This window comes from Motacilla alba, chromosome 3 (assembly GCF_015832195.1).
Source record: "Motacilla alba alba isolate MOTALB_02 chromosome 3, Motacilla_alba_V1.0_pri, whole genome shotgun sequence".
Classification (NCBI taxonomy): domain Eukaryota; kingdom Metazoa; phylum Chordata; class Aves; order Passeriformes; family Motacillidae; genus Motacilla; species Motacilla alba.
In genome coordinates, this window is record NC_052018.1 from 44,159,668 (window position 1) to 44,174,346 (window position 14,679).

The 14,679-nt window shown below is 41.5% G+C and overlaps 1 protein-coding gene across 5 annotated transcripts in view; it reads right to left on the reverse strand.

Moving 5' to 3' along the window:
- ATG5 (autophagy related 5) overlaps positions 1-13,710 on the reverse strand; it is a 75,278-nt gene extending 61,568 nt beyond the window's left edge. Inside the window, exons 1-4 of one of the 5 annotated variants that reach the window (XM_038131258.1) lie at positions 13,632-13,710; positions 12,768-12,970; positions 7,526-7,653; positions 390-468 (exon numbers count right to left, since the gene is read on the reverse strand). In XM_038131258.1, coding sequence (XP_037987186.1) covers positions 390-468; positions 7,526-7,653; positions 12,768-12,875 — 315 coding nt within the window. In that variant the 5' untranslated portion in view covers positions 12,876-12,970; positions 13,632-13,710. The other 4 variants (XM_038131262.1, XM_038131263.1, XM_038131261.1 and 1 more) reach the window with 4 other exon arrangements.
- Positions 13,711-14,679: the final 969 nt, after the last annotated feature.

A 14,679-nucleotide genomic window follows, 5' to 3' on the forward strand; every position in this document is an offset into this window, starting at 1 on the left:
CAGCATCTCATATCCATGCTCATATATGCCTAAAAGAATGAGCACTTCTCAGTCTTCCCAATCTTCAGTGAACTTGAACCAATTAAATTAAAAACATTATATAAAGTTCTTCTATCATAAGCCTCATAAATTGAAAAACAATTTTGGATTTTGAATTTATAATAGAATCATTTTCTACAGAAAGTCCAGTAACAGCACACACAGTGTCACGGAAAATAGCTGCAGATTTACAGAAACTGTTAAAGGCTTCCTGAACAATGGATATTCTCCCCTTCAAATCACACCATTCACATGTTTTATAAAACAGTTATGAAACCTTTTCCCAGCTTCTAAATGTCATGAAATCTCATGCTCACTCATTCTTAAGAAAAGGGTCTATATCAATTTACCTTGAAATGCACTGTGATGCTCCAAGGAAGGGCTGTATTTGATGCATGGAGATCAAAGAGTAAACCAATTGGGTAATGCCTAAAAATGACAAGATATTAATTTAATATAGAACCCATGCATTTAATTCTATGTATCACAGTTAACATACCTGCATTTACACACACACACACACAAAATAGCTGTTTGACTCCCACTCTATAACTTAGAAAAGTTATACAGGCAAGTTTAGATGGCTGACAGGCAGAACTAAGTCTGGAATGTACATGTTCAATATCTAAACCAGTGGTTTCCAAGTTGTGCCCACAAAACACTCCTACTTTTGCAACAGCCTTAAGTGGCCTACAGCTGTTTTGTGGAACCTTTCAAAACAGCACTTTTAACTAAGTTAAAAAGCATCAGACCAGGAAAAGCACACGTGCTTTTAGATGGTTGAGTGTCCTGGGTTCATACCACACTGACTCAACATCCTTTCCTTCTTCCATATGTCTGATATAGCAATGTAGAGATAAGTAGAAGAGTGAAAAAATTACATATCTGTAAAAGGGCTGAAATATGATAGATCAAAATCAACTCTGTATCTTTACTATCAAGTTAAGAAGAATGAAAGGGGAGGAAAAAATTAATTGGAGTTTTGTATTTCAATGGCATTTTAGATTAAAGGAGTTACACAAAAGAGCTTGCTTCTGACAAATACTCACTTTTGTCTCACGGCTTTCTCTCCTTTAAATTCATTAGAATATACAGCCCCCACCAGTACATGAAACATATATCACACACACAAAACCTCCACAGGCACTGTAAAAAAACCTCTTTTTTCAGTTTCCTTACACACAGATATTGGCAAGATTTTTGATAAAATATTTGTTTTACATTCAACATAACAAGACCCATTCTCTTATCTTTCAAAAATGATAACCCAAAGAGCCTTACTAGCTTTTCATCCTACAAAGAGAGAAACACACGCTGAACTGGAAAGTCAGTAGTTTCATTGAACTAAATGGGACGGATCACAGGTCACAGACCCAAGCACGTACATAAGTTTTGAAAGTCCCGAGAGTACTAACCAAGAGTGCTGCTTTAACAGCACCTGTGCCAAGCCATTTTCCAGATCGGTGAAACTCTCACATAACAGTGCTTTAGCACCCTCTACGGGTGAGCCATCCCAAAGCTAAGACAAATTCACCACAACAGCAAAAGAAAACACAAAATACTACTACAATTCCTGAGCTTACCTGAGAATAAAGAGGATGCATATCCAGATTTATCCTGATTTATCCTGATTCACTGCTAATGCTCAAGTTTTTACCATGAAGATTTTTATCTACTGCCAATCATGTCCTGAACACTACAAGGATTCAGCAAGAGTTCCATGAAAGAGTGGTTTTCCAGGTGAGTTAAGTAACAAAAATCAGATTTGATAATCAGACGAACACAAAGTTTCAACATGAACAATGACTTCCAGTTACTTTCAATTAATACAAGAAAACAGATAACTAAGAAAAAGAAAACCAAAACAAAAAACCCATACAAAAACTCCTGCATCAGGTCTTGGCCTACATCTGTATTTTCTAATCAGTTAAGATTACATAGTGAAGTTCATGTAATCAAATTTCTTCAGTAAAATCTCTGTGCTTTGCAGAGTTAATAGATGCCTGATTAAATGATGCTTTGACCTTTTCTCTTCTGCTAACTTACGAACAGGAAGGGTCAAGCATCCATCCAGTTGGTACTAGAGAGCCACATTTACAATTACCAGGGCTAAAACACAACCCGCACAAAAGAGACAAAAACGCTACTGAAAGCCATGTGCAAGTGCTCAGACAGGATGGAAACAAGCTGCAGGTGTCATCCCCTAGCATCTGCTGAGGAAGCTACTCCAGCACAGAGTGGCATCACTCAGGGAGAGCTCCCGAGAAAGGCTGCAGCTCTTCAGGTTTCAAGCTGCCAGGAGAGCTTGGGACCTCTCCTGAGGGTTGGAGCAAGCATAGGAAATGTCCTTGCCTAGAGGAGGTGCGCATCAGTGAGGAGCTATGTCACCAAGCTAAAGAGCTGCAGGAAGTTAGAGGGCTACACAGCAACAGGGAAGACATAGAGATTAATGGCATCTTCACCAAGATCTCAACAGAGATGAAAATCAGGAGAGATAGTGCCAGCAGTCATTGAAGTGGGGACTCACAGGGTGGGGGAACTAGACTTGTGTGAACTCTGGTGTTGAGGAATCCATTCAGTAGCTCAGAGTGCAGCTGCAGAGAGAATTGCAGGTTGAGCTCTGCATGATGGGAGCCCCAAGCAAGAGGCTAAACCTGGTGCTGACCTTTTGCACAGGAAAAGGCACAGGGACCTGTGGCCCTGGCAAGTGACTGGACACTCCGGGACAGGGCAGGAGCCAACAACACAGAGGAAAAACCCCCCACTATCACACACACACTGTGAGGGTATAAAAGCCCAGGGGTTCCTTGGTTTGGGATCCCTGCTCAGGGACACCAGCTCAAGCTGTTATTCTGTTGTTACACCATGACTAAGTGCTTTTAAGGATCCAGATGCCTGAGGCTCTGCTATGGGAACCAAGGGTCAAGCAGGTAAGGAAGCCTTGTCTGGCTGTGTGGCGTCCAGGGAGTCAAGCGAGGCACCCATCGGTGCCTGGAGCCGCCTGCTGCAAAGGGACCCCGTCCCAGCTCAGGTGGGCCGAGTGTGTGACTGCCAGAGCAGCTCCCAGAGGAACAGACAGAAAAGTTTCCTGAACCTCTGGCCAAGAGAGGGCAGGCCTTCTCCAACCACTGGCAGTGCTTCAGTGTCAGACAAGAAGCTGGAAGTTCCAAGGAAGCATCAGAGCTGTGTGAACAGCACATCCACAGCCAGAGGAAGCAGTCACAGCACTACGAGACTCCATAGTACAGGAGAGAGCCCCATCTGCCAACTTCACTTGTTAACCTGCAGAGGTTTGCTGCTTGGTAAAAAGTTGCAGATTGGCAAAGCTGTCCTCTGCTTGGATTATTAGTCCTTGCTGTTCACCCACATGGGCACAAATTTTAAGTGCTGCAACAGAGCCCCTGAGAGTATCAAAAGTAACTCTACAAGTTCTAGGGGCAAGGAGGCATCTCCACAATTTTGCCATTAAAGGAGACAGGTTCAGAGAGATGTCTGCAGGTCAGGAGCTGCTTATGCAGCTGGTGCAACAACAAGGACTTACTTGGCTTTTACAGACATAGGATATTCTTTGGGGATAATGCACTGCTAGGGAGAGATGGAATCCACCTAAGTCAGACAAAAGTATCTTTGCCTTAAGGTTGCCCAGCCGGGTGAGAGCTTTAGACCATAAACAACCGAAGTGTAAATAACAACCCACAGATAAATAGAAATTAATGGACATGGGTGGATAGCAAGTGGTGAAAGGCAATAGCTGCAAGGGAGATGTCAAAGTGATAAAAGAAGGTAGGAGAGAGCCCACCACAAGTATCTACAGAAGTGCCCGTAGCTTGGGAAACAAGCAGGAAAAACCAGAGTTGTACATCCTATGACATTACTGGGAGAGTGTTGGGCTACCTGAGGTACAGTGAGACAGCTTGCACAACTGGAATACTGCTGTGGAAGGACAGACATAAGCTGCTTAGTAAAGGCAGGCAGGGCAGATGAGGACAGAGGGTTGTCTTCCATGTCAGGGAGCAGCTTAGATGTATGAAACTTAATAGGACAGACAACAGGTTGGTTGAGTTCTTGTGGTTCAGGAAGAGAGGAGGGACTAGTAAGGGCAAGAGAGCATGCAATCCAGGTGAGAAAATTGATAAAGTCTTCTTTAACAGCTTAGTAAGTGCCTACATCACAGATCCTGGATCCTGCTAATCTCTCACATCTTCTGGAAAAGCAACACAGTGGGACACAAGTAATCAAGAGTTCTTGATAGAGACACTGGATATACCAGAGATAACCCAAAGCTGAATCTGCTAATTATCTGTATAGACAAAAGAGTTGTGGTAACCAGTGGCTGTTTTAGCTACAGTGACCATGAAATGGCAGAGTTAAAAGTCCTGGAGAAAAGGACAGTAAGCCAAATACAGACTTACAACTTATTTTTTCATTTCCTCCTGGTGCCCCTACACAGTTCAGGCTCAGCCATATCAGATGCATTACTGGATTGTTGTAGTGTGTTTTTTGTTTTATTAGTATGATTCCTGTTTGATTTGTAATTTTGTAATTTCTTTATGCTGTCCTTTTCCTGTTTTTAGAGTGCCACAGGCTGTCCATTTTGTATTTTATGTTGTTAAAACAAGACTTATTCCTTTATTGTTATTTAGTTTAGGTAAGAAGTTGTTTTTTTGTTTGTTACCTAGCTATCCCCTGGCAAGTTCTAAACCCCTCCAATCAATATCCCTTCCCCTGAACTTTTTTTACTCCTCCTTCCATGAAATGCCACCAAACCTGCCTTTCACCTAGAAATTTCCCTGTCAGTCTTGTATTCTTCCAAACCCCATTAATTTACTGAAGATGCTTTCCTCCCTTGAAATCCTTCGTTGGTTTACACATTGTATTCCCCGCCTTGTATTTCTTCTGATTAAAGATTGTATCCTCCCCTGAGCCCTCCCCTCATTTATAAGCTGTTGTCTGCCCCAAGTTCAGGGTCCTGGGACCCTGGGGAGGGGGGAGTTTTACCACTGAATAAAGTTACCCCAGTTCCACCCCAGGACCGTGCTGCTGCCCTTTTGTTCTGCGCTGCACCTCCACTGGTAGCTGAGCTTTTGCGGAGCCCGAGAGAGGGGGACTGTCACCCCCCCACCCGTCACCATCAACCGGGACATGCAACACTGGAGAACACCTTCAGTTCTTCACCTGCAGCCAGAGCACTGAACCTACGCTGTACTTAGAGAAATGCAGGCGTAAGAACATTTCTCCTGTTGCAAGAAGTCCAGCTCCTCCAAATCTTAGGAGACTGTTTTCTAATCCAGTAATCACAGTCTTTGACTGCATCTCCTTCACTGTGGTTGTAGGTTTGATCTCCCGTAGCTGCAAGAGGCACTAAGGTTTCATCCATTTCTTTCTGTAGTCTCTAATGCTGCCCAGTCTGATAATCTCTTCCTGAAACTCCTTACCTTGGTGACACAGACCCTCCCCCAGCACACACCTCCTGCAGGCAAAGAATTCATCTTCCCCTGTCCCAACACTCTCAGCGGGACAAAGAACCCAGGCCCATGTAACTCCAGGCCTGGAGGGCTTCAATCTCCTCTAAGAACTTGACCCAAGCACTGCAAAGCCTGAAGTACAAACTGTGTTTCAGACTTCCAAGAATCTCACTGGAAAATGGAAGAGCTGCATCTGAACACATATAGACTTCATCCCAACAAGGTATGAAACTGCACAGACTGTAAGCAAAAAGACCTCACAGAGCAAAGTAAATAATTAGAATAAACAATATTATTAACAAGTTCTATTTGATTTTGAATGCACAAGTCGTAGCTTAAAAGACTAAACATTAATGCCCGCTATTCTCTACCAATGACTAGCTCAGTCTAATTCTCAGTTCTGGTGTTTGGGTCTTCTCCTGAAGAAGCTTTGGCTCTTTATGGGATTACCATTCTCCTAAAATACTGGTTTACAAATAGCACTTTCCTTAGAAAAGCAGTTCCACTGAAATCAGTGGAGCTGTTCCTAGCAGAATAGGCTTAGTTTTTCTGAAAGATGAGAGCCTTAATTAGCAGATCATCGTTACACTATTTATTTTCATTTCTATGTTCAATGAATTTAGTAACTCTTCACTTAATTCTAGAATTACCAGCTACATTTTTAGTCTATACCTATACTGTACAGTTATTTTTTTATATTCTAGTTTAAACATCATGGTATTTGAAAACTTACAGAAACAATGGACCTATTTGTGGTTGAAGCACAAAGCTTCTCTTTCCTTTCTTGTTACAACTTCAGTGAAAACTAGTTTTCTTCCAATATTTACCTGGGATTATGAACACAGTGGGATAAATGTGGTACCTTGCTGTTTATTTAGGTAGTATCCATGACTCAACATTACTGTGGCAAATCAGATACCATTTCTTGTTAAATTCCACATAATTTATTTAGATGTCTAAAGACGGTTTTGCCAGTCAGTTATAATAAAAGCTTAAAGAGATCATTTTTATGGGTTTCTCTTTACATATTTGCAAGGTTTACGCTAGGTTGGTCTCAAAGAAACAAAAGACTATAAGAAATCTACTGCATCATCAAATCTACAGGCACTCCATGATCTGATGCTTGCTAATCACAAGACAATACAGGTTCAGTAAGTAAGATTAAAAAACCACTAGTTTGATTTCCTATGATGAAACAAAAAATAAAAAGAGATAAAAATCTCTTCATAATTCAAAACACTAAATACCTTCCAGATGGCTGATGCTATCTATACAGAACTAGGAAACACTGCAGCTCTCAAAATATTTTCTTTAAAACTCTTTAACAGCAAAAAAAGTAGACAACCTGGTGAAAAGTATTTATGAAAATTATTTAAATGAAACAATATCAGTCCATGTCCCTAACCTCTCACAAAAAACCCCAACAAACTAAAACTCAAAAGAAGATAGTTTTAACAGACTATAGGACAAAATAAAAACAGAATCGACAGCAACTAGTTCAGTCAACTTGAACTAATTGAATTCAACAAACAATTGCAGATCAATATTAGATTTTTACACTGCAAGCACATATCACACAGTGAACAATGTATTACCCTGATACATATAAGCTATCTGCCTTCAGACTCCAGAATTATTACTTCCTATCTGTGTTACTAGACATCTTTAGGAAGGTGGAATATGTTAAAGGAAGATTTATTTGGCAATTCTACTGCAAGCAACGGTAAAGCCAAAACCACAAGCATTCTGAACTATGGTAATAACGAGAACCAAACCACTAAGTGCAGCACAACACCTCTGTCTTACGCATACAGTAAAAATTCAAGCAGAATAATACAAAAATATATTCAACATTAAACCTTTTGTTTTTCCCCAAAAACATGCATTTCTTACCTTCCTTCTCTTTTGCTATCTTTGAAACCCAAGGGAGTGATTACTTCAGGAAAACTACTGACACTCTGCTGAACCTGGGAACTCTCTACGTGATAAACTGCATAAAGCACAAAGTTCAATAAACTCACCATTTCAGTGGTGTGCCTTCGTATTCAAACCATATTTCACTAACTTCTTCCTGTCTCATAACTTTCTGAAAGTGCTTCTTCACTTTGTCTGTTACCAGTGTCAAGTAGCTTATCCTTGGCAAAAGCAACTGAAAAAAAAATACAGAAGCTTTAAGTGTAAATAAAATACACAAAACTAGTAAAAATCTTTAACAAGTATGCATTTTCATAACCAAAATTCATTCTTTTCATTCTTTTCTTCCCCTTTCTAAGGTGAGACAGTTTACTTTTTAATGGTCAAAGAAAGGCTATAAAATGATGTACTCAGAAGAGGCAGAATAGTAGTATCCAATATTAACACCAAAAAAAGTAAAAAAATTAAGTTCTTGATTCTTTCGGTGGGGTGGAGGGAGAACAACGGACTTCAATTTCTGCTTTTCTGTATTTAAATAATGAAGTTTTAAACCTTTTTTATATGAACACATAAAAAGAGATTATAACTTCTTATTGAAAAGAATGAGCAACTGTCTATCAGCTATTTTTTCAGACTGGAAATTACTACACAAGGATAAAAAAACAACAATGAAAACTAGATGCTTAAGGGTTTGGTTTCCAAGTGCTTTGTACTTCCAATAGCTGTCAATTTCCATTTTCTTTGCGCTGGGTTTGCCATTTCAACCTATTAGTCAAGACTACTATTCTTCCACTATTTAACCTTCACCTGGGAACTAAAATCAGAGAGCAAACTGTAAATATTTTATTAGCTGAAACAAGCCACATTCTTACAGCTTTGTCATATACTATCTTCTTTGCTCAAGTGTATACTATCCAAATTAGAACGTTGTGCTATTTTTATTTGCAACATCTTCCCTATCATCTCTTTTTTAAAGCATTATGCCCAGGAGTGGTTGAGCACTCTGTATCAATCAGTGAATTGACTGATGACTGTGTGGCACATTCACTAGAGATAAATCAATCCATAAGCATTAACAAACAATGCTTTTCAGTATCTCAATGAGGAAAGGTTAACCTCCCTGTAAAAAACCAATTCACTTTAGAGCAGACAAATTAATAGTATCCATCTGTAAAGTTCTGCTTCATAATTATTAATAAAATAGATGGGCCTAAGGTGTATATTGATTACATTTTCCATGTTTAGAGAAACATCTCTTTTCCAGTGTTCCTAATAACCAGTGCTGTTTCTTAAAGTATTTTCCTTATAGTATATGAATAATGCCAGGCCCTAAGTGAATGCCTGTGGTACAGACATCCTAAACCATGTAAGGATATATTTTGCCTGACAGAAAACATGATCTCTGCTGCAGCATTCTTCCAGAATTTCTCCAATAACTAGACCACACTTTGATATATAAATCAGATAATATTTTGGCAATGATCATGCAATTTGTAAATACCCAATTCATAAAGAAGTATGGAGAGTACATCAAGTTCCTGGAAGAACAGATTCATCTTAATGATAATGTTGCATAAGGTTACATCTGTGACACAGGTAAATTTCACAAGTTTATAAAATTACATAAGTCTCACCCCTGTCACAGTCATCATGTCAGTTAACACTCCATTTGCATGTACCATATGGTTTTCTTTTTTCAACTGCTGCTTTTGTTACCATCATCACATTGTTTCTACCTTGTTTCACAGGAACAATGTAATCAAAACACAGCCTTAATTTTTAAAAAGCAAACAAACTCAATAAATTCAATGAAGTTATGTACACATTCAAGTAATAATTGTTTGGTACTTTAATGACTTGAATGACAACATAAGCTTATCCTTTATTTACCTAATTCCACATATCTTCACTGATTGTTCCTGAGACAATACAGTCCAGGCTATACCAATCAAATCCACATATTTTTGGTAACAATTTCATGTTATTTCTGCTTGATATGTACAGTTAAATTAATGCTGGTGTAGTCTGATGAGACTTTCTAAGACTCTTACAAAAGCCAATTTTCAGCATGTTTCATGTAGCACAGCCATGCTGGAATTGATAAATATATTAAAGCATTATTTATTGCAACAGTTTTTCACATAACCCTTTAAACTGCGTAACTTCCTCTGTAAAGTACTCTACTTCAGTTTATATTGTGAAAGAACAACCCAGTTTCTACTTCAACACAATTAGAGAACACAGACAATAACCAAACAGCATTCAACTGCATTAACAGAATGTGACCAGTGCTCCCAAAAGGCTTCAACAAAAACTGTACAACTGTACAAACCCCAACAGTTAATCAGGTTAACAGGAATTACCTGTTTTTCAGAGATGCCGAACACTTGTAGAACCTACTGAACTCTTTGTTTGGTCCCCCCACTTCCTTTACCTTGGTATAGTTATCCCCTTCCATAAGAGAAACGAAAGGATCCAATTCTACCGCTTTTCTAGCTTTAATTTATCTAGCTTTTATTAATCTTAGAGATTTACAAGTATACTAAATCTGTTAAGTGAGATCTTCAAGAGCAGTTTAAACACATCTGCACTTTGTATATCCACAGGTTTTGTTGCACAGCATGCACTATTTTTACATGAAAAGCACTAAAACAGAAAAATTATAGCTTTAACAAGAACAGGACTGGTCTGATCACTAAAGTGTCAAGGGAGATGAAACAAAACATCCTAACGTGGAATGGCTTCACACTGCTCCCTCCTACAGATATCTTAACAAAATACTTTTGACATCAAGCAAGCTGAAGAGTGGTCTTGTAAAGACCAGTCCCTTGGGCAGAGCATCATTCTAAGTCTCTATCCTGCTGTAATTTTGCTCTTTATACATCTGCCAAGTCTCAGCCAATGAGACTCTGCTTCCTGTATATTTCTTTCATCCTTTGCCTCTTGCTGCAAGCAACAGTTAGAAGAAAACAGTATATAAGTCTAAAACAAAATGCATAACAATTTTAGGATGAGAGAAACATCAGATAAATCAGCAACAAAAGTAGTTCAAGCAAAGTCTTCCTAACTGTGCTGCCACTCAAAACACAACCATCTGCCTGAAACACTCCAAAGAAAATTGATGTATCCATTTCTAGCATAACTGCAGAAACCTATCCTACGTGAATATATTAAGACACAGGAGAATGTTTTACTGGAGCTGCCCAGTCTTTATGTGTCATCACTCTTTCCAAAAGATAGACAAGTTAATTTTAAATTACTTGTCCTACCCCTGTGCAGTGCCAGAAGGTGATACACACATGCTTCAACTCCAGTGCTGCACTAACCCATCTGACAGACAGGGCTCTCCTGTCTGTCACACCATATCTCGTGTCTCCTGTCACACCACTCACAAAAACCAAAATCCATCCCACAGACTCGGAGATGTTTTTCTAACCCCTCACCCCCCAAATCGATGTCATCCTTCATCTTTTCATCTTCATAAAGCAAGTTCCTCAGAGCAGGACCCTTTATCCTCTCTCAACTTAATGATGCCAGTATTTCCTTCCCATGCAGTCTTTCCATATATGAAAGGCAGTCTGGAATAAAGAGGTTGTATCTAGGAATAAAGAGGTTGTATCTATACTAACAAGTGAGAGGAGCCATGTAAAGCTGAAGAGCTGATGCCAAGGGCTGGAAATGTTAATTACATGTACTTTTCTACTTTACCCATAATTTTACTTTGATTTAGCTCACGTTTGCTCCCATACACCAAAGTTCCATTAACAACTGAAGCCCATCTGCTTCTTCAGCTTCACATGAAAACTATTCGACCCATGGGCTGACTGCTCTGTGATGCCAACCTGGGCACAGGAAGTGGAAAGGATGAAGACTTATTTCAAGTGCACTCCAGATCTGAACAAAAACATTAATGCAAACACACTCTGAAACTATCACAACTATACCATGACTTAAAACCTTGATTGCTATTCTGCCTTATACTATTATAAATCCTTGGTCCTTCATAAGACACAAAGCTGTATTATCAGCTCCTACATGAACTGAAAAATTAAGAAGCTAAAATTTTTGAACTATCATCCATGAGTAACCATATTTTGCAGAAAGAAAAAATTAAGCATTGGGAATTTTTGTGCACACTTTACATGGAGTAAATAAAAGAAATCCTATGACCTTAAAACCATTTCCTTGACTTAGAAAGCTGGCCACACCACAAGGATAACTTGGTTTCATGCTTTCCAAGACAATGTCAAACAGATCAAGGCTCTAAGCCTCTAAACTTAAATCCATAACTTTCAAGTAGCTCTTACACAGAGTGTGCAACTCATATGTATAATTTAAAGTCTCAGACTTTTAAGTTAGATGTATTTGGCAATAGGTCAATAAATATGAAGCACAATATCTTTTAGCAGTGATGGAACTAAAATATACAAAGATGAGCGCTATTATTGCTGAACAAAAAGCACCAATAGTTTCTTAGGTTTCAAAACAACACACGCAAATGAGAAACTGATGACCCAAAGATGCTATGGAACACAGAAAAAAGAGATCTATCCAGTGTGAATTGGGATATGATAAGGCTTAAGAATTCCAGAATTCCATAAAAATTAAAAGTTCAAGCTTTCCCTTCCATATACTCGTTACATTTCAAATCTGCATTTCACTGAATCAGCTAACATTGTTTCTCAATTACATGCCTATTAGGTACTGAAAGAATGAAAACTGATGAGAACACTATAAATAAATGCATCATTATAGAAGGCACTTTCATGTTATAACTCAAATACATCCATCATCCCTTTTTTATCATCAGCTAGCAATCCTGTTCAGTAGGTGTTCTCTTTAGCCATTATAGTTGCTTTTCTTATTTCTTTAAAATCCAGGCTGCTGGACTTAAAGAAAATAAAATGAGCAGAAGTCATCCACAGAGCCAGTGTTCATTAGGAGTTTGTGTTACACAGGTGACCAGTCTTAAACATTAAGATTTTATGAGTCTGACTAAATTATTTCTGCATTAATAGCAGTTCTCTCCCTTTGACTGTTCATTATCCAAGAACACACAAACTCACATCCAGCCTCCTCCTTTACCTAGTCACTCACTGACTTTCTAAGAATTTTTTCAAAGATCTTAATTACCTGTGATAAGTTTCTCTTACTAGTGAAACAATTTGCTGTGGAGAAAGATGAAGTCACACAGCATGGTTATATGGTTTACTGCCAGAAGCTACCAGGAATAAGAAGAAAAGAAGTGGGTTTTTTTTTCACAATATGCAGTAGTACACATGAAGAGAATGAAGGAAACAAACATAACCACGGCCTTGGACTATTTGTGACTACCTTTGTCATACTCACATAGTAGGGGTCAGCTTCCCTTTCAGTTATCTCATCCTGATACAGAGTGAAACAGGTCGGTATTCGCCCAAACCACACATCTCGAAGTACATCTTTGTCATCTGTCATTCTTCCAATGGACAGTGAAGCACATGTAGATCAATTTGTTTCTTCAGCTACAAATGTAACCCGTTCCCCCCGCCAGAGAAAAAAAGTCAGGACGACTGCAAATAAAATACAGATTGTTAAAGGTTTTCCCATAACTACGTTCCTGCAAGCTGACCAACGCTGTCACCGGGGCATTAAATGCATCACTTGATACAAAGAACGGGATGAACTAAGTTCACAAATACAAACACATGGTGGATAAGGACTGAAACATAAATAAGCATTTCCTAAGGCTGCATCACGCCCCAGCCGCAGAGCCAAAAGGTCCCTTCCCGTTACCGCCCGGCAGTTCCCGGTACCCCGAGAGGCCCCGGTGCCGGGGCAGAGCCCGTGTCCGCAGACGGAACACCGGAACGAGCCGGGCTCTCCGGCGGGGGCCGGCCCGGAGGGTCACCGAGGCCACAGGACGGGCCCCAGCATCGCCAAGCGCCGCGCTGAGACCCGGGGCCGTCCGGAGCCCGGACAGGCCCCGCGGGGTCTGTCTATCTGTCTGTCTGCCCGTCTGTCGACCTCCCTGCCGGCAGGCGGCCGAGGTGAATCAGCGGCGCTCCCGCCCCACGGGGCCGGGCTGGGGAGCGCCGCGGCGGCGGCGGCGGCGGCGGCGGCAGCAACAGCGGCGGCAGCAGCAGCAGCAGCAGGCGCGCTGTCCCGGGCAGGGGCCGGGCCTGGGGCAGCCCCGCCGAGGGGCCGTGCGGGCTGGGCCGGGCGGGCCGTTACCTGTGCCGCGACCGGCGACACCGCCCGCCCGCGCGCGGGGCAGGAACTGAGCGGCGGCCGCGCCCCCGCCCCGGCCACGCCCCCGCGCACGCGCCGCCCGCCGCGGGGCTTCCGCCCGGCCCGCGCGCCCGCCCCCGCCGGCGCCGGAAGCAGGAAGCGGCGGGGCGGGCCCGGCCGGGCCGGGGGAGGAGGCGGGAGCCGGTCCCGAACCGCTCCGAGAGCGCTGCTGGCGCTGCAGCGGCAGCGCTGGAGGCGGAGAGCCGCAGCTGTACTGGACCCGGCCAGGGCCCCCACCTCGAGGCATCGGCGGGGCCGCTTAGCCAATGGACCGCGCATTGGAGGGTTTTGAGCGCTTAATCTCTCTGTTTTCTCTTTTCTCTCTGTTCTTTTTCTACTTCCCCAAGGAAGTAATCATAGCAGCAAGACTCACAGAGTTCAAGGAGCGCTTGGACAATGTTTTCAGGCACATCGTGTGACTTTATAGGGTGTCTGTGCAGGGCCAGGAGTTGGGACTCGATGGGTGCCTTCAAATCCAGAATATTCTGTGACTTCTTCTGTGGTAGATCTTACCCACCGTGATAGATGGAGCAAAGGAGGCCACAAAGTTGCTAAGAGGACTGGAGACCCTCCCCTGCAAAGACAGGCTGAGACAGATGGGGCTGTTCAGCCTGGAGAAGTGTAGGCTGTGTGGAGCCCTCATGGCAACCTTGCAGTATCTGAAGGGGCTGACAGGGAAGGCAGAAAGGCACTCTGCGTCAGGAACTGTGGTGACAGGACAAGGAGGAATGGGTACAAACTGAAAGATGGGAAATTTATTTAAGGTATTAGGAAGAAATCCCTTGCTGTGAAAGTAGTGAGGCACTAGAATAGGTTGCTCAGACAGGTGTCCTAGACAGGTTGGATAAAGCTTTGAGCAACCTTAATGCAATGGTCTTCTGGGCAGTCAGGACTTGGTGAAGCGAAGGAGAGATCTTGACTCCATTTCAGAAGGCTGGTTTATTATATTATGATATATATTACATTGAAATACCACACTATAACTATACTA